General features: G+C 31.4%; 2 protein-coding genes across 2 annotated transcripts; one reads left to right on the top strand and one right to left on the bottom strand.

Moving 5' to 3' along the window:
- Positions 1-395: 395 nt before the first annotated feature.
- Positions 396-3,962, bottom strand: LOC114164058 (triose phosphate/phosphate translocator, non-green plastid, chloroplastic-like). The gene is made up of 9 exons (XM_028048533.1): positions 3,615-3,962; positions 3,061-3,183; positions 2,828-2,980; positions 2,296-2,381; positions 2,091-2,175; positions 1,870-1,989; positions 1,695-1,763; positions 897-1,026; positions 396-790 (listed from the first exon to the last, which is right to left on the bottom strand). The coding sequence occupies exons 1-9, from the start codon at positions 3,960-3,962 to the stop codon at positions 714-716; spliced, it is 1,191 nt and encodes a 396-aa protein (XP_027904334.1). The 3' UTR covers positions 396-713.
- Positions 3,963-15,919: 11,957 nt separating this feature from the next.
- LOC114162466 lies at positions 15,920-18,755 on the top strand. The gene is made up of 6 exons (XM_028046371.1): positions 15,920-16,481; positions 16,567-16,680; positions 16,834-16,914; positions 17,379-17,551; positions 17,652-17,748; positions 18,455-18,755. Exons 1-6 carry the CDS (start codon positions 16,209-16,211, stop codon positions 18,572-18,574), a joined length of 858 nt encoding a protein of 285 aa, XP_027902172.1. The 5' UTR covers positions 15,920-16,208; the 3' UTR covers positions 18,575-18,755.
- The last annotated feature ends 5,757 nt before the right edge of the window (positions 18,756-24,512 follow it).

The raw sequence follows: 24,512 nt of genomic DNA on the forward strand, positions 1-24,512 counted from the left end.
AGGAAGAATTGGAAGTGTGCACACGAGGATCCGCTTTTATAGGCTTTCAATAAGATTCTTATAGTGTATACGTAATTCTATTTAAATACCATTTCAATCCTCTTTTGATAGTATATTTTCTTCTATTTATTATTTGAACTTCAGAACCGCATTACCCTACCGGGACATATAAAAACTCTAGGTTTTTGGCCTCATGTACACTTTGCCTCTGACATTTTTGGGTCTTCTCTGTACCATTGATGTGGTATTACTGGAAATATGGCTTGCCGAAGCCACACTGCAGAATTTGTACTCAAAAAATAGTGTTGTGGTTGCATCTTAAATCTTGACTAAACAGTTTAAGACAACCAGAACTCAGATGCAATTAGATTCACAATTTAATGCACAGGGATCAGTAAAAAAGAATACTCAGTACGCAACATTACTGATAAAACTTGCAGACATTTAGAAAATTTATGGCTGATTACATACTAAAATGATTCATAACAAAACACACCTTGCAGTGGTATTTGTCCAAAATATATTTTTTTTCGTGGAGCAAAATCAATAGGTACTTACTCAGACATAAAATCCACAAGACAAAAAAAGGACAAACGAGGGTAAATAAAGGTAATCCTCATATTCTCTATATCGCCCCTACAAAGAAATTAGAATTCCTGGTTGCAGCTATTTGGCTTTTCGAGATGCACCTAACAAAATTTCACCAATGAAAATTAAGCTGTTTTTGGCTTTGACTTAATTCGCTTCACCCTTGAATAGAGGAACACGCCAGCAAGAGCTATAGCAGTACCTGTAGGGAAAAAAATCGTAGCAACGGGAGTGAATAGTGATATTGAATAGTTAAGAAATTTTAAGGACAAATGTCTCCAGTTCAAACAAAAAAGAAGCAACTTTACCAAAAGCATTCACAGGTGAGACAGGTGTTTGGAAGAAAATGACAGAGCTCACAATGACCACAACTCGCTTCACACAATTGCCCACAGAGTGGGTAACAGGTGATACCCTTTGTAATATCATATAAGACACCTGCAAGCCCATTCACAGAAAATCATCAGTATATCATTCCAGGATACAAAACACCATTTAACTATTACAGAGCCATGTAACCAGTTATAGTACAAGACCTTGTCTAGGGCATAGAAAACAAGAAGCAACGAGTAGAATCGTAATTTAAATCTTGGATTTTTATTTATAGCATGAAAAAATATTTATTTATTAAGCACCCAATTCTTCAGATAAAAAAAGTCATCTTTCTAATTCAATTGAAATAGTTAACAGCCCGATAAGTAAATACCCCTTTTCACTAACACAAAAGAATGCAAGCACATAATATATCTCAAAGCATAATAGTCGCACTGTTGCTTAACTTCTCTAAAATATTCTTGGTCGTCTAAGTACACCGTGAGAGAAATACCAGGGAGTTTACTCTATTAGTACTATGTTAAGCATTTCACATCATACAATTTACTGTTTCCCAATAAGGAATGGTTAATTATATTTAATCTTGCAGTCAAAAGATTAAAAATGCCTGGGAACAACATAAAAGCACCATTGAACAGAAGTTGATGTTGGAGGGTTCAATCTCCACTAGACCATCTAACCCCCTCCCTTGCTAGGTGCAAGCAAGTTGCAAACTTGCAACTTCAAAGCATCTCAAAAAGTAAAAACATAATGCATAGAAAAGCAAGGCTCACTTGTTGATACGCATGGAAACAGAGTGCGGCAAGAAGAGATCTGATGTAAAGTTGTTTAACATTTAATCCCTGTCAAGAAATGTGCATTAATACTGGCAAACTCAACACAGTTATATATTTTGACTGTAGCAATGGTAACGACAATAGTATATATTTTAACCATCAAGTTACTCACAGCAGATTGCAAGTAAGCAGGGGTAAATTTGACACCTTCCATGAAGACAGCCACTGGTGCTAACAAGAAGAAGGACATTACTGTTATTATAGAGAAGAGAGTGATATTGTCCATAGAATCCTGAGAAGAAAACATTATTGTTATTTCCTGTTATGAAATGTAAAGATGGATATAAACAATGAAATATGTCAACATTTGGAAGTGGTCACAGATCATTATACCTCTTTCTTAACCATAACCTTTTTGCTAAGAACATTACGGGATTGATTTGTCACATTTGATGCCATTGCACTCCAAAACCCGGCCCTGTATACCATTCCACCAAAGCATTTACAATTTGCAAGACCAAAACTTCTCTTTCCAAATCCCATCAACTAACCTGTCTTCTTTCTCTACAAGGAACAAGGCAAGGAACAGAGATCTTACCAATTGAAAGAGGCCTCAGTAACAGACGCCAGTGCAACTCCACCAACAATAGGCACAAGGGAACCAACCACCCACGGTGTAGGAAACTAAGAGAGAGAGACATAGAATAAGATCGAAGAATATTAATTCTCAATGTACCAAATATTTCTATTTTTCCTTTAGAGGAAAGGCCTAGAATACCTATAACAATTCACAAACTACTTTATGAGAAGAGGAGTGTTAGCAACATACTCTCTCTCTACCGTTCAATATCCTGTTATTAAAATTTCTTCAAAACTACAAAGATCATCATAGATACCAACAAAAATTTGTCATTTTTCATAAATTCCAATTAATAGTAAAGATGTTAGAAAGTGTGACACTCACAAGCATTTGTCATTTCTCATATGAAAAATATACCAACATGATAATTATCGTCAATTTCATGAACAATAAAGACGGTTCAAACCACAGCACAAGCAGCTAACTATCATAGGAAAAATTATTTTCGATTAATCCCATTCAGCAAGATAGTTTGAACTACATATCTAACCTCTCCAAGGAACATGGCAGAAAGGACCACTGAAAAGAAAGGCTCCATGGCCTTGATAGTGTGAGTGAAAGACACGGCCACCTTCCCAAGACTCATATTAGTGAAAAGATTCCCCAAAGTATGTACCACAGCTAGTGGCAAAATCGCTCCAAGCTGCCATAAATATTCTACCTTAGCAACACAAAACACAATAAAATAAACACACAAATTCAACACGGGAGAGACCAAAATACCATAGCACCACTGATCTTCGGCCTCTTGTAGAGATTCAAACCCCACATAAACGCCACAAGCACAGTCCCAACGGCAAATTGAACAACAGTCACAGTTACCGGAAAATGAAACGCCTTCAACACCTACAAACAACAGAAGCCAAAATAAAACCAAAACTACACACACATCAAGCCAAAATTAAATTCAAATTCGCATCAAACAAATATTGCCGTTTACAATTCCTGAACATTATCACAGAATCCAAAACCACAATCGAAATATCCACTTACAGGATTCTATCACTATCGACAACTCAAAACTCAGAAGCATACAGTTCCACAAGTGTTGATTATCAATCAGAATTGAAGTTTCACCAAGTTATTATCAAATATCAAAGCTGAATAACGAAGTGAAACTCTAATTCCAACAAAAAACACACACACACACACACGGAAACACCTTTAAGTTTTGCGCTATAAATTACGACAAATCTAAGAACGTGTTTGGCAAACTACAACGTTTCGGCAAAATCGTTTTTCAATTGTTTCATAAAAGAAGAGATCTGGTGAAGTACCTGTTTGTTGTAGATATTGAAGTAGATGTTGAAGAGGTACCAGAGGCCAAACAAGGAGCCGAGCTCGAGTGTTTTGAAGAGCGAATTCTCGGCTGGCGCGCTGTCGGGAACTGCGTTCTCCGCGGCGCGCGGAGGAGAGGGAGGGAGCGGGCGGAACTTGAAGGAAGAGGAAGAAGAGAGAGTCCAAGATCGGCGGAGGAAAGAAGTGGAAGAGGCGCCATTGGAGTTCACGCCTTCTGTGTGTTTGGCGAAAAGTCTGACAGGGAGAGAAGGTCTAGAAGCGTTTAGAGAAGTGTTGCGGAGAGGAAGAGAGAGCGACGGAGAGAGAGTGAAAGCCGCGCTCTGCATTTTCGAGATCTGAGAAAGACACAGAAAAAGAAAGAAAAGGAACGAATGAATGTGAAAGAAAAAAACGGAACACAAGAGCTTGGGCTTCTCTTGTGTTGCGGTTGGTGGCTGTGATGTGTTGTCGGAGGGGTTGGGTTGAGTTGTTATGTTAAGTTTAGCTTTTAAGGGAGAAAGAGAGGGAGAGTCCCTAGGAGTATCCGCCACCAAGGTTTTTGTTTTGGTATGTGTTTGTGAGAGCGAGTGATGAATGAATGGAGGTAGGTGGTGTTTTTAAAAGATACTTTTGCTTGTGATGAATCTATGTATCTGAAAATCAAATCAGAATTATTGGACAAAAAAGCGGAAAAATGAAGAAAAAACTATAATCTTGATACTAAAATGTCGAATATGCTTATGGGTGATTCCTAATTTTTAAAAAAATTAATTATAAAATGAAAACATTTTTAACACCTTTTATTAATGTGTTTTATACCTTTTTACTTATATTTTAAGCTTAATTCTAACAAAAGTTTTTCATCCACCTATAAAATTGTATTCTGTTGAAATTGAATCAAAACGTGTGTAATTCAATTTTTTGTCATTTTTTATTTTTTGTTAGGAATAACAAATAAATGGAATCAAATAGACCAGTGAGTCAGTCGAATTTGACGTTATGACGTATTATATTCAGTGCTCCATTTCATTTTGGTATGGCTTCCAAAAATTAATTTATTAAAGTAGAAGTACAAAAGACTGTCATTTTTGTACTGTGATGTATAAAGATATAAAATAACGTGATTGGAATTTAAATTATGTAATTTATCAGTTAATTTTCGATTTTTCGATTATAAAATTTTATTTAGGTAATTTAAAAAAGAGAACATATTTTTTTCAGAAAATAATTTATTTAAAAACTTTTCAAATTTGACGGATCGGCACTTTGTTTGGCGGAAGTATCTGTATCTGAACCTAGTTGCAATAAAATCATTTTTATTGATAGTGTAAATAATTTTTATACTTTCCTTTAGTCTATGCAAAAATAATAATAAATTTTAAAACTAAAAACAAAAGCAGATATTATTTTTTTGATAAATTTTCTGATATGTTTTGATTCTGAGAAGAAAGAAGTTGTAGAGAACACGTATTTAAAGAAGTTGTAGAGAACACGTATTTCGTAATCAATGGCGTTCAAAGGCATCGTATTCTGTTAAATTAATAGTTATCATATAAATTAAGTGAAAATGTTAGAATCCAAATAAATCGTATTGTACAATTCCTTTTATTGTGTTTGTCGAAAAACAAGTCATGTGAACCTCTAGATTATAAATCAAATGATATATCTCCTTAGCTTTTAACATGCTTCTGTATATATGGTTAGGTTTGTCTTGTCGTATTTTCCATTCATTAAGTGCTTGTTGCATAAATTTAACAATAAACTTTGTGGGATAAATAAACAAGAATTTATTGTTTGGTTAAAATTAACAATATTATTACAGATTGCAGAAAACCGTTTGAAGATTGTATACAAAATATGCTTACAAAACATGAATAATTATAATTTTCTATAATTTAGTTAATTCATAATTTATACAAAAAATATGTAATTTTAGAAAATAAAAAAGGTATCATTTAAACATAATTTATTTAAATGATATAGTATTATTATCTTAATATACTATATAATGTGCATGAAGCATCAAAGATTAAAATTTTCTTGTTCTTGTCATGTTATTGTCTTCTCTGTCAAAGAGAGTCATGTTTTTATCTCATTATCGTATTCTGAAAACGAAACCGATCTTAATATTATTAATATAAAAGATTACATGTGACTGGGGTAATTGGGTAAGTAACAAGAAAAGTGGTAGGTGAGAGTAGTTGAACCTATAAAAGTCACTCACTATCAATGGCTGCCACTTTAATATACCTAATTTTTTCAATAAGAACGAATTCTATTTGAAGATTTTCTGCAAAATTCCGCTTTGTACCGCAAGAGATGTATCTTATTCGGAAGTTTTACTTCCACCTCTATTGTTGAATCTATTATCTTTTACATTTTTTCTTCTGAAAATAGAAATATAATTAATAATATTATTAGTGATTAAAGAGGTATAATTCTTTTGTATTTTTTATTTATGTTTAAAATAAAAATAGTATAACATACATAAAAATAGACGTTTTTTATTTACGCATAAAGTAAAAATAGTATAATATATATAAAAAATATTCAATTAGTATTTTAGTGTATATATTTAATCATACGATTTACTTTGTTTTTATCACTAACACAAAAATAGCATTTGACGCCTGCTAATTTTTATTTTATTTTGACGTTTTATCTAGAAACGTCAAATTGATGTTGGAATTCAAAACAGACGTTTAAGAACGTCGGTCAAGTAAGGGTCCAACGTTCCTTAACAATAGATGTCACAATACACTATTGTCAAATTAGCGTCTTTTCAAACTAAAATTGGATAACATTTGACGTCAAATGTTTTGTCCTTTAAGTTTTGTTTATATTTACAATTTACCCAAACCTAAAAAGCATAAAATATTTCAACACAACTCAAAAAAAATTATCAGAACATATTATATATCAAAACTAAAGTTATTAACACAGAATGTAACTATTAACACTAAAGCTAACCAAAGTAAAACTATTAAGACAAAATTAAAACTTTCATAATCAAAATCTTGTCATGGGCAATTTTCAAGCAAAATCTTAATGCTTTTGTGAGTCCTAACTTCATCATTCTAATAGATATGTTGTCCATTCTTGTCTTATTTTCTTCATAGTGTCATCTATTATAAATAATGGATTTTTGGTGATATTAATGTTTAAAATATGATGTGATTTCAAATATCCCAAAGGTATATATATAGGTAAGTAAATCCAACAAGAGTCATGCACTTGTCACAAGTATGCTATATTGCCAATAAATTTTCTGAAGATGCCACTCTTGGGCTCTACATGGTCCCAAGTTGAAAGAAGCCCAAGTCGCAACCCTTGTAACAAGGTTAATCATGTTGCATGTCAGTTCATCCCTTTTTTTCATGTTACAACTACTTACCACCTAGACCTCGTGCGGATTTCACACTATAGCCACCTTTCTCTAACTGATAATATGTGTCTACTCGAGTCATGATAGCTCTCTCTGGAACCTATTTACTTTGCCCTTTCACCATTGCAATGAGAGTCATTCTCCCTTGGAATACCTATCAATGCAGTCACCACAACATGCTCACCATGCCTACACAAGTAACATTTGTCCAAGATTTACTCAGTCTCACCAACAATCACTATATATGTGGAACTGCCATGAACCACTCACTTGGTTCCCCTTTGAGCCTCTAGCCTAACACCCTTACTCAAGCATCTCGGTAGTTTTTAGCTTATCCTTGGCACTACTCAACCCCAGTTTACATATATTCTAGTGACTCTACACAACCATGGCATGAGTTCATAATTGCCTCTCACAGGATCATCTAATGGCTCAAGATTTTTTACTAGTACATGTCGTCTAATGGCTCAAGGTTATTTAATGGGTACCGTGTCTGGTCCCCCACTAGATTAACACTTGCCCATCAAATCTCGCATCCAATGTTAGGTGTTTGGTTTGGCTTACTCATTGATATCCTCCCAACCAAGCAATTTTATACTCCACACTTCCTCTTCTCAATTATGGCTCACCTATCTCATCCCTCTAGTATTACCCCCAAAACCATACCTTAATAGGTTTTAGCTAGAACCACTCAGAGTCCTCCACTAGAATCCCCTATTTGCAATGCAACACATGGTGGCAACCATAACAAAGTTCATGTCGTCACACAACACAACATTCAAGCATTTCATGCAAACACCACCACATTCTCAACACATCATTAAATCCTTGTACCAACATGTTATGGCATACTGACATGCTCAACAAAAATACAACATATACACATAAACTTCATCTCTTTAGAAGTGTCAAAGCAGGCCTCACCCGCTAGCCCACCAAGAAAAGGGTGGGTCGGGTTGGAGTTTTCAAACCACCAACCTGTTTTAACTCGGCCCACCTAGCCCACTAAACTGGCGGGCCAACCCGACCCTAGCCTGCTAGCCCATTTTTATTTGATTTGATTTTTTTAATTTTTTAAAATTAAAAATAATTAAAAAAATATTTTTTCTATATTATAGTTTTGTATAAATGTATATATGTAATACTATTATAATTTAAATGATTAACACTTACAAATTAAATTCCAATTATTAGTTATAATAGAGTAATTTAACATGTAAATGTAATAATTATTTTAATGTATCCAATTAAAATATTATTTGATCAATTAAAAGTTTAGAAAATATTTGTATGATTAAGTATGCTCTAAATATTTATTTATAATTATAAATACAAACAAATTTTATAAATAAAAATTTTAAAAATAAAAATTTAAAAATTTAAAAATTAAAAAAAAAAAGTGGTGGGCTAGCGAACCATCCTGCCAACCTGGCCTATTTTTAGCGGGGTAGGGGTAGGGCGAGTGAAAACAGGCCGGGCTAGGCTAACCCGTTTTGTCACCCGTACATCTCTTTATCATCTAGCATGAATAACAAGATAAACATCAATATATATATATATATATATATATATATATATATATATATATATATATATATATATATATATATATATATGACACACCAAGACATTATCCGCAATATTAGAATCACTTCCACTAAACAAAACATCATATATAAGCCTGCAACCATCGTTAGCTTCCATTACTTCTCAACTCAGCTTCTCACAAGTACACAACATGGGTACAAGCTCAACTCAACTTCCTTTCACACATAACCTTCCTCAGACAAAGATTCTAAGCACATCAAACCCCTACATTGTGACTCAACAAGCACAACCAACATGAGCAAAGAAGAGAAGAATCGAAAAGGAAGAGAACTTGACAAATGTGGGAAAATAAGACTTGTTACTAAGCTTCCTTCAACCTAATATAGTCTGATATTGCCTTTCTAGGGGGACAAAACAATATCATATTATTGTTTGGGTTAGCTTTATCTTGAGAAAAGACAAGAACATATCAAAATGTTAGGCCACATTCTCCCTCTAAATCTTTTCTCTATCTTCCACATGTCTTTCCTTTGTATTTATTTCTAGCTTTTCCTAAACACAAGACCTTGTCTAACAAGCTCAGTCATGCAACGTCAACCACGATGGATGTTGTTCACACAACGTCTAACGTCCTTGAGCGTCTAATGCTCCACTCATCTAACGCTAGACTCGTCTAACCACTATTCACCTTGTCTACCCATACCCAACTCGTCTATCCAACATAATCATGCATTTCATCTACTCATGACTCGTTTACTCTACCTCTAGTTGTTCTTAAGGTCTAACAATATGTCTAAATATAAATCTCAGATTACTAATTAAGTCAAAAGTAAAATAGGAATTGGCTTGCTAAAAAAAATAATTATAATAATTTTTTATAAATATTAAACGTTAAAACTATTTTTAATTTATATAATATTTTAGTTTCAAAATTGTTGATGAAAATTAATTATTGAAAAAAAGAAAGAGAAAATAAAGTTATATCATATTTAATATTCTAGGAAAAATATTAATTATAACAATGTGAAACTCTTTTAAATAAAGGTTAAAATACTCCCCTCGTCCATGTTTTTGTTGAAAAATCTCAAATAGGTCCTAAGATTTTTTTTAGTCTCAATTAGGTCCATATTTTTGAAAATGTGTAACAATTAGGCCCATTCCGTTAGTATAGAGTTAAAGGTGTTAAGGATATGTCACGTGTCAGCTTCTAATTTTTTTGAATTTTTGAATTTTTTTAATTTTTTTTTAAAAATTTTTTTAAATTTTTTTAAATTTTTTTTAAATTTTTTTTAAATTTTTTTAATTTTTTTTTTGAAAATTATTCATACCACGTGTCACATTAATATTGTGCCACGTGTCAAGTCAGTAAGGTGACACGTGTCAAGTCATTGTTTGAATCTCAATTTGGTCCATATATTTGTTATTTTAATTATATTTCAGTCCACTTTTTTTTTAATTTTCAATTTCATCATTTCCAAATTGAGATCAAATTTAACTTTTATATAAATTTTATAATGATATTTTTGTTAAACATTTTAATAATATTAAGTTTATTTTATATTTTGTTTTAAAATTTTAAAATATTTATTTTAACTTGTTACAAAATTGTTTTAAATAATTTATATACAAATGTTAGAGTTGGTTTAAAATTAACAATTTTATAAATTTAAATATAAAATTTTAAAACAATTTTGTAAAAAGTTAAAATAAATATATTTAAAAAATTTTAAAAAATGGACTGAAATGTAATAAAAATAACAAATATATGGACCAAATTGAGATTCAAACAATGATTTGACACGTGTCACCTTACTGACTTGACACGTGGCACAATACTGACGTGACACGTTGCATGAATAATTTTCAAAAAAAAATTCAAAAAATTCAAAAAAAATTTTTTTTAAAAAATTAAAAAATTTTTAAAAAAATTCAAAAAAATGTGGAGCTAACACGTGACACATCTTTAACACCGTTAACTCTATACTAACGGAATGAGTCTAATTGTTACACATTTTCAAAAATATGGACCTAATTGAGACTAAAAATTCTCTTAGGACCTATTTGAGATCTTTCAAAAAAACATAGATCAAATGAGTATTTTAACCTTAAATAAATACTCTAAACACTTGTGTTGATGATTTCTACCAAGAACCATAAACCCTAAAATTTCTCCGAAAGGAAGAAACAATTCCTTTGAACGAATAAAATTACACCAAATATTTGTCGTCTCTTTCGTTGTGACCAATAGGCACCATCATATCCACATTAATAACTTGTAACATGATTGGATTTTAGTTACAATTTCAAATCATTCTGAACAAAAGTTCTAAGAAATAATATTTTAAACACCCGATTATACCATTGCTGTTAGTGTGTTCCAATATTGTTGATGTTGAACTAGTGTCAACCTTTATATGGATAGAGAGAAAATAAAATAGAAAAGTGAAGAACAAAAATGTCATTTTCTCATTTTTTTTTTTCTTTTTTATATGGCAGATAACATGTAATATAAATAAAAGCTTTTGGTGGAATATGAACATAACTCCATACACTAGAAATTATTAAATAGAGAATTTAAAAAAATTATACATAAACAAATAAGTTAAATTTTAAAAGATTTTATAATAATATGTGAAAAAAGAGAAGATTTGGGAATAAGAGGAAGAATGAAAAAAGAGAGGGAATAACTCACTTTGAAAAATAAATAAGAAAAATAAGAAAATAAGAAATTGAAGAAAAATATGGTTGAGTAAGAATAAAAGATAATTTATTAAGAAATAACACTTCAAAATATCATATTTTCAACTAACAATATCACAAATAATGAATTGACGATCGTTCCTTATGTATAAAGCTTATTAATTTTAAAGTGTTGTCTTGTACTTCAATGCTTCGTCCATGTGTTGTAATAGCTTGTCATGATGGCTTTAGATGATAAACAGGATGATTCGTATGAGTCTACATATGTGTATATGAATATACTTTCCCTTATTTTTATGAAGCTTAAATTTTTGTAATTTTAATTCCTAATAATTTCTCAATGTAAAATTAGTATCACGAAGCTTTATTGTAACACCATCTGGGATGCCATTAATCTCTTGTCAAATTGTTTAATTATAATCAAAACTTAACTATGAATGAAAATTTCAAAATCTTTATTAAATCTCAAAATCAAACTCAATCCAAAATGTAATAATCAAATAAGCCAATTAAAAACAAAAGTTAATCTCTAATATATTATTATGTAAAACCTACCAACATAAAGTTCTCTTGGACTAAAATCTCATGTCCACGAGCAGACCTTCTTCATGACACAGGGAGTCACATCCCCAAATTTTTTCTTTTAATTTTTCATATATATATATATATATATATATATATATATATATATATATATATATTAAAAAAACATCATGCACGTTCTCTTATCATTTTCTTCTTTTTTTCATTTCTCTATTTTGTATTTCATCTCTTTCTCACATTTCTCTTTTTATCTCAATTTTTACTTTTAATCTTTCATTCTTTTCAAAATAAAATTGCACCACAGTGAAATTAAGGAATTAAGAAACATTTTGAATTGTTGAGAATAAAGAGAATATGGTTTGATATTAATCTTCCTTGTGTATAAATCACGCATAAGGTAATTTATTTATAATAGAGAGAGGTACAATTAAAAAGAGTAACTGAAAATAATTAGAGTAAATAGAATATATTGTTTGATATTGTGATTAACAATATCTAACAATATCTTAATAATATCAAACAATATCTAAACAATATCTAACATTCCCCTCAAGCTGGAGCATACAAATCGTATGTGCCAAGCTTATTACAAATATAATCAATTTTAGGCCTCCGTAAAGACTTAGTGAAAATATTTGCTAATTGATCACTTGAGTTAACAAACTCAGTCTTGATGTCTCCAGACATTATCTTTTCCCAAATGAAATTACAATCAATCTCAATGTGTTTGGTCCTCTCATGAAATACAGGATTAGAGCTAATATGAAGAGCAACCTGATTGTCATACACAAGTATCATTTGAGTAACATCTCCAAATTGTAACTCTCTAAGCAATTGCTTAAGCCAAACAAGTTCACAGGCAGCTGAGGCCATAACTCTATATTTTACTTCTGCACTAGATCTTGCTACAACATCTATTTCTTACTTTTCCACGAGATCAAGTTACCACCAATGGAGACATAATACCCAAATTGTCACGCACTACCTGGCAGCACCTAGACTACCGCCAAGCGACACGTCAGAATAGTGGCATCTTGAGTGGCTTTGTGATTTGCGTTCTTTGGAGTTTTGGCTATATATTTTGTCATGAATTGGGTTAGTTGTTAAAGGATGTATTAATTTGAACATGTGAGGGAGTTAAATGTTAGTGCGTATAAGGATGAGTAGTGTGAATTCAAATGCATGAAAGAATTAGAAGGTTCCTTGTCCAAATGTGGTAAACTGTATATTTTGAAATGTGATTATGTATTCCTTGGGATGTTGAATTACAAAGAATGTTAACCAATATTAATGGGCAAACGAAAGAATTCATGATTTCTTGCATTATATTTAAGTATAAGCATTACTTGGATTGTGAAATTATGAATGGTGATGCTTTGAAATTCTGTTATAGGAGTTTAAATGGGGTCTGCTTAAGTACGAATGTACCATAATCTGCGTGTGGGGTGTTAGAGGTCCATTAGGGACTGGTTTAATGTGCCAAAAACCAGTAGCAGTGTGCTACTGGTATGGCGCCTAGCGGTTCAAGGTGAGCCGCCAGGCGATGGATAAGGAAAGTGTGACATGCCACATGGCATGTGATCCACTTTTTTGGATCTTAGATCTAGATCTAGATCTAGACACATGTGAGTGGCGCTTGGTAGTTGAGTTGGTTCCGCTAGGCGATAGAGGTGAAACAATGGCCTTGATTGTGGTGTGGCGCCTGGCAGCGTGTTGATTCGTGCCAGACGATAGGTGTGATCTTTCACCCGACGACGCATTAGCAGAGCTAGGTGGTTATGGCTGCGGTTGAACGATTCTTTGATGTTTATGATGTCGGGCTTCAGGGACTAAGTTCATAGGTGATATGGGATGTGCTTGATTTGAGTCATGAGCAAGGAGTTCGTGATTGGGTGGACCGCATGCGGAATGTGAATGAATTAGTTCACCGGAGGTACTCTTGTTTGGGATGAGTGAGCGAGGGAGTTCATTTCATGCTCGAACTTGAGAATGCTATGAGTGAAAGAGTTCATAGTAAGAAAGGCAGGTATGCGTGTCCGGGTCCGAGCGAGGAGTTCGGATGACGGGCGAGGAGTCCGTGAAGAAGGACTACGAGCGAGATAGGCTCGTAGGTGGGACCGCGAGCGAGGAGGTTCGTGGAAGCACATGAAAGTTCCATGATCAATAATACATGCATAAGCTCATAATGATTATGAGTATGGGAAAGTGGGTGTTTTCCTTCACCAAACCACTTTCGTTGCCACTACATATCCAACCTTTGGTGCTTCATCCATTTTGCTGCAAGGAAGCTTCAATCAACCATCAAATTCCACCATGGAGCTTCATTACAATACACCCATCATGTTGATCATTTAAATATTTCATGATTTTAATTGATGTATCAACTAGATGATCACATATTTGTTTATTATCAACTCGCAATTAGGCATTTGTAAAGTTATTAGCACAGTTAAGAGCTCACTTCCCAAATTATCTGATTAAGAAAATTCATCTTGATAATCGGGTGAATTTACACCTTATGTTTTTCATGAATATTATATATCAATTGGAATTGAAGTTGAACATCCAGTAGCATATGTTCATATTCAAAATGGACTTGCATAATCATTAATAAAACGTCTAAAACTGGTTGTAAGATCATTACTTATGATAGCTAATTTTCCAATAGCTACTTTGGGATATGCAATTTTGCATGCTGCAATATTGATTCGCATAAAGCCAACAAATTATTACAAATACTCTATTATGTAGTTGATTTTTGGTTAATAACCTAATTTTTCTCATTTAAGCATTTTTAGGTGAGGTGTAAATGTTCCAACCTCCCAATCAAAAGGGACTATGGTGGGTCTTCAAAGACAATTGAGAATATATGTTATATATGATTCTCCATCAATAATAAAATATCTTGATGTATCAGCAAGAGACTTATTTACAGATCGTTTTGTCGATTGTCATTTTGATGAATAACTTTTTCCAACATGAAGGGGAGAAAGAAAATAATTGAAAACAGATATTGGTTAGAATGAATTATCATTATCTTGTTTCAATTCTCGTACAAAAGGAAGTTCAAATGATAATTACTTACAAAATTAGTCAATCAATTACTAGATGTTTTTACTAACATAAAAAGAATAATTAAATCATATATACCAATTAATAATGCTCCAAATAGAATTGGTATTAATTAATAACACGCCTAAAGCGTGTGGTAAGCTTGTTAGTTCTAAAGACATGTTTGAAGCATGATAGGCTTATTGATTCTAAAGATAAAAACTCTTGAATGAAAAAATGGGCTAAAATGCAAGATGATCTAATCAAATACGGAGAAAAAAACCACGACCGTTATCCAAAAGACAACTAGAGAATAATCACTATGTGCAAATTTATACAACACATAGAAAAAAACTCTCAATCTTTTGACCCCAAGTACATTCACACTCTTCAGAGCAAGAATTTAACTACACCTTAATACTCTACTTACAAGGGTATAAGAAAAAGTCAAACATTAACTCAAAGTATCTTTGACTTAGGACAACTAAAAACATGAACTTAGAGTTCATTATATAACCATGAACAGTCACTCCTTTACTTATCTTAAGAGAAATGAGACTTTACAAGATACATATTTTTATCATATTCAACAAGGAAGGGGAGAGAGAAAAAAAAAGAAGAAGAAAGATTCTAAAATAGAAGATGAACAAAATTTTCAAAACTTGTTAAATCAATTTAATACAAAAATATTACATTTGATTTTTATTTTAATTAAAAAAATGCATTTGAGTAAAAAAAAATATGTAAAAACTAAAATGAAAAAAAAATTGAATATAAAAACTAAATTACTAATTAAACTTAAAATAAAAACTCGAAAATAGTGACTTGAGTGAGAAGTTAAAAAAAGTAAATAAACTTTATGAACAAATTAGAAATACCTCATTAGTTTAACTAAAAAAATGAAATAGTTAAACAAAAATAGTGATTTAGAATGAAACAAATTTATAATAGAATACCCGATTAAAATTTATAAGGTAATTAAAAGTTAATTAATCCTAAATTAAATTTATGTAAATTTACTATATTCCTCTACAAAGAAGCAGAACCTCCATGTGCTGCTCCTTGTTCCAAATCTAAAATCCCCAAAAATACGCTACGGCTAATTTGGCATTTCACTTCTCAGATATTTAGGATTTTGTATTTATTTATAGCACTCAGACAAAAATCTATGATCAGCCGCAAAACATGGTTTCAGAACCAAATCCAGGAAAGAAAAAAAAAAAACCGCGGAAATCGTGGTAGCACACAGCAATAAAAGCTGCCGAAGGTAATAATCAATCAGATTCCGTTCTACTTTCACAATCTGATTCGATTTAGAAGCTGTAGATCTTATCAGACAAAAAGTAAAAAGAAAATTTGAAGGAGAATGATGCATTCGTTGTTGAACGCAAAGACATGCGTGGGTGTGCTGTCACCGGTTATAGCGAACTCCGAGGAAAGGAGTTCGAGGAGGATGATGCAAAGCGTGAATTGTAGGAACAGTAGGAATTGGAGGAATGTGGCTGTGTCGTGCGGTTCGGAGAAGAACGGGAACGATGGAATTGGCGCGAGTGAAGGGTTGAATTCGGAGTCGTTTTTGTCTCCGAGTCACAATTACGCGATCCTGAAGCACCGGATGGAGATAGCGGCAAAGTCCGAGGTTAGTGTTTTTTTTTTTTTTTTTTGTTTGATGTGGCTCCTCGGTGTTGGAAAGAGGCTTCTTATTGAATTTGAAACGGTGGTAGTATTATGAAGAGGCTGCAAGGCTTCGTGACTCGCTCAAATGCTTCGAGGACGAGGTTCCTGTTCTGCGTCTGCGGAGGCTGTTGAAAGAAGCTGTTGCTGATGAGAGATTTCAGGTCAATTATCGTTTTTAAACCAACATTTTTGCATGTTAATTACATGTTTTTAAGACCATTTTTGTTTATGTCATGTTCCAGTTTTTAAGTGTGGTGCGAATGAAGGTATGAGTTTGGCTTCTCATTTTTCTTCTCTTTTTTCTGCACATGCAGGATGCAGCTATATATCGTGATCAGCTCAAACAAATTGCTCCACATTCTCTCTTAAAATGTTCAAGTGATTCTACAACCTTGGTATGCATACTACTTACTTTTACAAACAATTACTTTGATAAATAGTTTTTTCTTGGTATAATCTCTTCAGACCGTTTGTTAGTGGGAAAAATTGAATCCTTAACTTACTTCACCCTCTCTTCTGATCCATAAAATCAACCTTATTTTTCCAAATTATTAGCATGAAACCGAATCATGATCTTTTCCTTCCTTTCCTTCCATTTAACTATTAAGCCACCTTACACGACTCTTTATGCTGGCTCTCTTGGAAATCAATGGAATACACAGTTTTCAAGTGGGTTTGGAACTTTTGTTTAAGATTCAGTCCCTTGAAATAGTCTCTATTCCTTTCACAACACAGCTGAAAATCTATATTTTTCTGTAGACTCCTAAAGGAAAGAAATGATGAATTCATTTTTCATGTGGGTATGACATAATTGCAGAGTAAAAAATGAACTTTCACAGCTAATTCTGAACTTGTTCAGGGAATTCGGGTTCAAGTTAAGAGTGTGTATTTAGAGGGCAGAAGTCAACCAACAGAAGAGGTATATTTCTTTGAATATAAAATAAGAATTACCAATAACACAAACCGCCCTGTTCAACTTCTGAGAAGGCACTGGATTATAACTGATGCTAATGGAAAAACTGAAAATTTCTGGTGAGTTCACTATTCTTGTGTTCCTTAAGCTTTTCATTTTCTTTGTACTCGTGTGAATTCAAGTTTAATGTATTTTTTGCTCTTCACTTTCCACGTACAGGGGAATTGGGGTTGGTGGTGAACAGCCAGCTATATTTCCTAGAAGTAGTTTTGAATTCTCTTCTACATGCCCATTAAACGCACAAAATGGTAGAATGGTAAGAAATTCTCTTTTGTTTCTTATCAGGTTGTGTTTTTAGAATAAAAATTGCTTATTATATTTATGGAAAAACATATTTCTACTTCTACACTCTGGGTAAAAGGTGGTTAATATTACGTTACTTTCATATCAAATGAATTTGGTTTGGTGTTAAATTAATCACGTGGGATTTAGTTTTATTTTTCTGTAAGAATTCTTATATTGTTTAGACCAATTTTATCAGTAAAAAAGTGTAAGAATGTTGACTTATGTTTCATCAAAGTGCAATGATTAAAAACATATTATGTCTTTCATTATTTTTGACACTTTTCAATGATATGTAAGATCGAATTCGGATTTAACTTAACTCTTTATAACCCAAATTTAATATTTTAAAACTTTTATCGGATTATTTATGTCTCAGGTTAGTCAGATTCAGGTATTCACAAAGTTTCAATATATTACTTGAATTTTGAGCACAATTATTCATTTTACTCAATTTTATTTATTTAACATAACTCGTTTATCCAATTCAACCTGATCATATACTCAAATTTTCTTAGGATTTCTTTGGATTCGGTCGGATACGGTTTCTTTTATATGAGTGTTGTGAATACATTAGTACATTGATTCATGATTGATTTCAACTTACAAGTATTTCTTATTCTCTTATGTTCCCATTGGGCAGAAAACCAGATATTTAAATCTCATCTCCTATAATGCAGGAAGGTGACTTTGAGCTGATACACGTTGATCGAGTAGGTCCAAGAGCATTTAACGTGGCTGTTGCCCCTTTTTCCCTCTCTCTACTCGGAGATGATGATGACGATGGTGAAGCTATCTGAGGTAGAATTGCAGCATCACCTTCTCGTGTTGCACCAAATAAGCATTCAGAACATGTTTTTACAGCCATGTTAAGAAATTAAAGCTCACTATTTACATTTTGGTTAGCAGAACGAGACATTGTCACTGTTTTGCTGTACAAATTTGTATTTCATTTTATTTATTTATTTATTTCTTTTGGGACAGAACCGTACAAATGTGTTTCCTGCATATAGGACTCCATTAAGTAAGATCAATAAATAATTTATTTGACAATTAAATTTTAATAATTTCTTTTATAATTTAAGTTGATATTTTTTAGATAATTTTAGAATATAAAAAAATGAGTAAATGAAAAATGGCAAATCAATTAAAATTTATCACTAGAAAATTATCAAAATTTAATTTTGAAAAACTCATTTTCCTATTACTAAATATTAGTTTGTAGGAGTTTGTTAGGAGTTGACAATTGTCGGTTACTTTTTGTTGGTTAGTTTTTCTTTTAACTGCATTTTTTAGTTAGAAGGGAAAAGGCAACGAAAATGGCCGTAGAAAATGAAGAGACGGTGAAGACATGCGAGAAGACAACTCTAATTTTATCTCTTCTCTTTCTTATTCTCTCTTTGGCCCAAATATTTATCGCCCAAATATTTTATTTTTTCCATTTAAGAAAGAAGTTGGATTATAAAATCCAATTCAATCCGACCATTATAATATTAATCTAATTTGTCCATTTATACAACCACTTTTTTTTAATATGGTTATTATTAATTATATATGTTTATATGTTACATTTTTAAAATATTTATGAATCTTATAATTCACGTTATGAAACGATTTATGATACGAAATATAAGTTCTGTAATGCATAATTTGTATCGAGATTCAACTACCATGCTCCAAAACCTTTTTTTCGTCATTCCAACGACAATTCAGCCCTAGTTTTGGTTTCTCCCCTATTGGATGGCAAGAACTATCATGCTTGGGCTTGAGCTTTGAAGTTTGGACTCAAATCAAAGAACAAGTTGAAATTTGTTGATGGAAGTTTGAAAACCCTTTGCAAAATAATTCTCTTCATGATCCTTGGGATATATGAACATTATGATCCTATCATGATTTCAATGTTCATTTAATGAATCAATTCTTTGATAGAGAGAGTTTCAAATGTATAAAAAGATCTTCATAACAAATGCTAGCAGGGAGATATCTTTAGCAAAGTTGCAAATCTACAAAAAGAGCTAAGTTAAGGTAATAACAATTAAAATCTTCTATTTAATACAATGAGAATTCTCTAAAAAACAAAACACCAAGATTCACAAAAAAATCATTTCTTGTGTGTTTAATTATATTATTGATAATTCATGTTGTGTTGTACTTGAACACTCAAGAGTAAAGAAAAACACAAGTGATGAAAAATGGATGGAAAAAGAATTGATGACATGATTAACTTGTAATAAACATGAAGTAACTTGCATGTTGCTTCGTGTTGGAATCCTATTAGCATATATCAAACGATTGAATTATTTAATTTAAAAAGTACTACAATTACATATAGCATCACATTTGTCACTTATATTAACAATGATCTAGTTAGAATTGAAGAAACACCTTGAACAAGTATTTGGTGAACTTTGGTTCATTGAAGGAAGTACTCTTACATGAGAAATCAACAAACATGTATATTAAGCTCTCCCTTAATGCTAATGATGCAATACTTAAGCATAAATAGGGATGGGACAAAATTGTTGGATATTGGGCTCCTTTCCTATGTGGTTGAGCTCAAGTCTCATTGATCTTATATCTCTCCAGTAAAACTTCCTTTATAGACCTAACAAATAGCTCATCTCATGGAAATCAAAAGATTTTCATCCTTGTTATATAGCACATTTAACATAGTTAAACAACATAATCATTTTTCAAATTTGTTATGAGCTTCTAATCATACAAAGAATGAATCACTATATACAAGAAAGTGCTTGATGAGTTGATTTGAAAAGCCTACAAAATAGGTTAGATTTGACAAAAAATAAAGAAGTGTGATCTAAATTGAATAGATTAAAAATAATTCAGTCAGTTAAAGCAAGGACTTGAAGAGACTTAGGCCAGGTCCGTTCGTAGACTTATGAATTGGTGTATTTTAAAAACTAATAACTATATTTAAAAAAAAAAAAAGAAAATATATTTTTTAAAAGCCAAACACATATATCGTGTATATTAAATCATTGCACAACTTAACATTAGACCGATTTCATTCAATTTTTGTACATATAAAACATTAGACCAATTTCATTCAATTTTTTATTTTATTATCTTTCAAGTATTTTAATTTAATGATGTTTATTAAGAAGTTCCTTCCCAAATATAATAAATAGTCTAATTTTTAATTATTATTTAAGAGATAATTATATTAATTTGAAATTTGATAAAACAAAAATGTAATCTTAAAGATGTAATCATACCTATTTATATACATTTCAATTTTTACATCATATTTTACATATTCAAAAAAAAATTCATCACACACACACACACACACACACACACACACACACACACACACACACACACACACACACACATATATATATATATATATATATATATATATATATATATATATATATATATATATATATATATATATATATATATCACATCTTATACCTTTATAGTAATAGAAGATGGGGAATGAATGTTATTTATTTACTATTCTTTCTTTGTCTAATATTTTTATCGATCTGCAAACACTACGAGGAAATCAGTTAAAAAGGGATTTGTTTGAGTTGTAGGAGCATACAAAAACTCCAAATTGTCCTTCTAAGACTATATGTGTGTTTGTAGCCGACACAAAAAGTAAGGATAGAGAAAATCGCCTCCTAAAACATTATTGAATTATTTGAAACATTTTTTTGCCATGTAGTTCTCAAAAAAATCGCTACTACGTTTGCATGAAAGGATCATGTATGTTTGGTGCAACCCTTTATTTAGGATAAGATTATTAAATTTTGGCTTTTATACACAACAAAAAAATATATAAATGAGAAAAATATCATATAAAATCATAACATACCTAAGTAAAATAAAAAAAGAGAGAAATTTTTTTTCTAATTAGATATAAGTATAAATGAATACACAGGACAAGTGTGTAACTAAAGATAAGTATAATTAAATAAATGGGACCTATGTGTAACTCGATGTAAATATAATTAAATAAATTTGACTAGCATGTAACCAGAGGTAAATATAGTTAAATAAATTGGACTAGTAGGGGTGACAAAACAAGTTGGGCCCAATGGACCAGCCTGTCAGACCGTATTAAAAGGAACGAGTTGGGTTAAAGGTTTCAACCTGTCAGCCCGTTCTGGCTTATCCCGTCCATCCTATTAATTTGATGGGCCAAAATATGGGGCAGTCCATCTCGGCCTGTTGCTCGTTTTAAAAAAAAAATAATGAAAAATATTAATTTTTTATATTATAGTTTTTAAATATGTAAATATATAATAGTATTGTAATTTAAATCATTAACACCTATAAATTAAGTCTCAATTATTAGTTATAATTGAATTTAATGTGTAAATGTAATAAGTATTTTAATTTATCTAATTAAAAACATTAACTAATCGATTAAAGTTAAAAAAATATCTTACTTAGTTAAATATGCTTTTAATATTAATTTATATGTATACATAAACAAATTTTAAAAATAAAAAATTTAAAAAAATTGAAAACAAATTAAAAAAGTTAGAAAAATTAAAAGACAAAAATTTTGACAAGCCAGCCCATTAGCCCGTCCTATACAGGACGGCTATAATTATTGGGTCATTTCTGTTTGACGGGTCAGCCTGACCTGACTTGTTTTTGACGGGCCATAAATGGGAAGGGCCAAAATGAATGATTATTGTTTTGGCATTGTCAATAATAAAGGTAAAAATATAAAATGAATGGTGCATTGATTATTGTGGGAAAGAAGAAACATTTGTTCGATAAAAGTAAGAGGTTGGCATCAAGGTTTGATTGAGTAAGATAAATCTGATCATCCTCTTTTGAGTGCAATAAGCAAGCAATAGTAGCAGTCATTGTTGTTGAGGGGTTTCCTCATCTCAAGACTGGGAGAACTCGCTTGTTTTAGGTCTTTATTTGTTTTCATTCCAAAATTTCTCTCTACAAAAAATTAAGAAAAAAATAAAAATAAAATAACTTTAGGACAAAAAAAATAGTATCTAAGCAAACTCATACTTTAGGATACAAGAAAAAAACAACAACACTAATTTAAATCATCTATCACAAAAATAAAAAGAAAGCCTAAGATTTACACCCACCATCAATTAAATTCCCGTAAAAAGGGTCAAGAGAAACACCCACCATAAAAAAAAGAAATAAAGAAATGATGAAAATCAAACCTTCCTCCTTCTATGCTTGAGAGCCAGTGTCTTTGACTTTTAAGAGCTCTTCGGTCCTTTCCTTCTCAAGGCGCATTTGTTGCAACATCTACACCTCCAACATTTTCTGCATCTCAAAAACAAAAACAAATTAAAAATAATTTCAAACCTTAGAAAAAGAAAAGAAAAACACCACACCACACCCTACAAGAAAACTCCCAAATAATAACTCATTTTAGTGACCAAGAAATGTTAGTCACTATAGTGAATAATTTAAATACTAATTCACAAAACTAAAAACTATCGGTTACTAAAATAGTCATTATTATGAATAAAACATTACAATTGGTGTCCAAAATTAGTTACCAAGATTTTGACTACCAAATGAATTAATTTCTAAATTGGTCACTAAAAATTAGCGACCAAAGTTTTGACTACTAAAAGAATCAGTTTCTAAATTAGTCTCTAATTAATTAGTGACAAATTTAGTGACAAATTATAAGTTTTTATTCATAATAGTATTATTTTAGCAACAAATAATTTTTAGTTTTGTAAATTGGTATCTAAATTAGTTACTATAGTGCCTAATTACTTTTTATTTTTAAAATTAATTTCTAATTGAGAATTTTCTTAGGGACAAAGGACATCATAGGTTAATATTGACAATTTCAAATTAAAAAAAAAGGTTAAAATATAAGTTTGACCATAATAGAGGACCATAAACACAAAAGAAAATGAGATAACGGAGAAAGATGATTATTTGACCCAAAAAATATGAAGTTTAATGAAGATAGAACATAAGGAACAAGGTTGCAAAGAAACAAAAAAATGTAGAGAAGATGGAGTTTTTTGAATAATACATTTTTTAGTGGTGGTAGGGTTAGGTTTCTAAGTGGGGAGAAAATGATAAATTTTGAATATGGGGTCTGGGAAGATAGATGAAGAGTTTTGTATAGGAAAATTATATATTAACACACCAAATTTGACAACTTATCTCACGACATGACATGGCCTGACTGTTTCTTTTTCTTTTAATTTTTTTTTCAAATTTCACCTTTGTTTTGTTTGAATGGCACAAAGGGTTTAGAAGACGAAGGTTTGTTCGAAGAAAGTGAGTGTTAATCCCATTTTGAACTACATTCGTCTTCTTCAACTAGTCTTCTTCTTCCTCACCTCGCGCAAAGTTCTTTAAAGGGTAGTATTGGTGTGCAATGTAGTTTTTCAAATGAAACTGTTGTTCTTTATTTTGTAACACATAATCTTGGATCACGTTATCTTGAAGGTTGAATGGTGTTGATGTTGTTGCAGCCGCTATTGTTTAAAGTTGTATTCATCTTTGAACCCCTATTTGCATAAGATTGTTAAACCCTAGTTACTCCGTAAGTTTTCAAATCCTTAAACCTAATATAAATATCTTTCTATGTTTTCAAGTGGGTTATTTATCGTGACCTTATTTGTGTAGTTATTTGAATTTATTTGGAGATGTTGTCGTTGGTAGTGTGAGATTGGTATTTTGTCGTTGTCCATGACTATTGGCTGCTATGGTAGTGGAAGTTGTTCATTGGTAATTGGTTAGGAAGTT

The sequence above is a fragment of the Vigna unguiculata genome, chromosome 9 (assembly GCF_004118075.2).
Source record: "Vigna unguiculata cultivar IT97K-499-35 chromosome 9, ASM411807v1, whole genome shotgun sequence".
NCBI classification, from domain to species: Eukaryota; Viridiplantae; Streptophyta; class Magnoliopsida; order Fabales; family Fabaceae; genus Vigna; species Vigna unguiculata.

Coding starts and splice junctions, on each gene's coding strand:
- LOC114164058 (XM_028048533.1), bottom strand. CDS start 3,962: ATGCAGAGCGCGGCTTTCACTCTCTCTCCGTCGCTCTCTCTTCCTCTC. Junction 1,764..1,869: donor CTGCTTACTTGCAATCTGCT/GTGAGTAACTTG, acceptor ATTTCTTGACAG/GGATTAAATGTTAAACAACT. Junction 791..896: donor CTCACCTGTGAATGCTTTTG/GTAAAGTTGCTT, acceptor TTTTCCCTACAG/GTACTGCTATAGCTCTTGCT.
- LOC114162466 (XM_028046371.1), top strand. CDS start 16,209: ATGATGCATTCGTTGTTGAACGCAAAGACATGCGTGGGTGTGCTGTCA. Junction 16,681..16,833: donor TTGCTGATGAGAGATTTCAG/GTCAATTATCGT, acceptor CTGCACATGCAG/GATGCAGCTATATATCGTGA. Junction 16,915..17,378: donor CAAGTGATTCTACAACCTTG/GTATGCATACTA, acceptor GAACTTGTTCAG/GGAATTCGGGTTCAAGTTAA.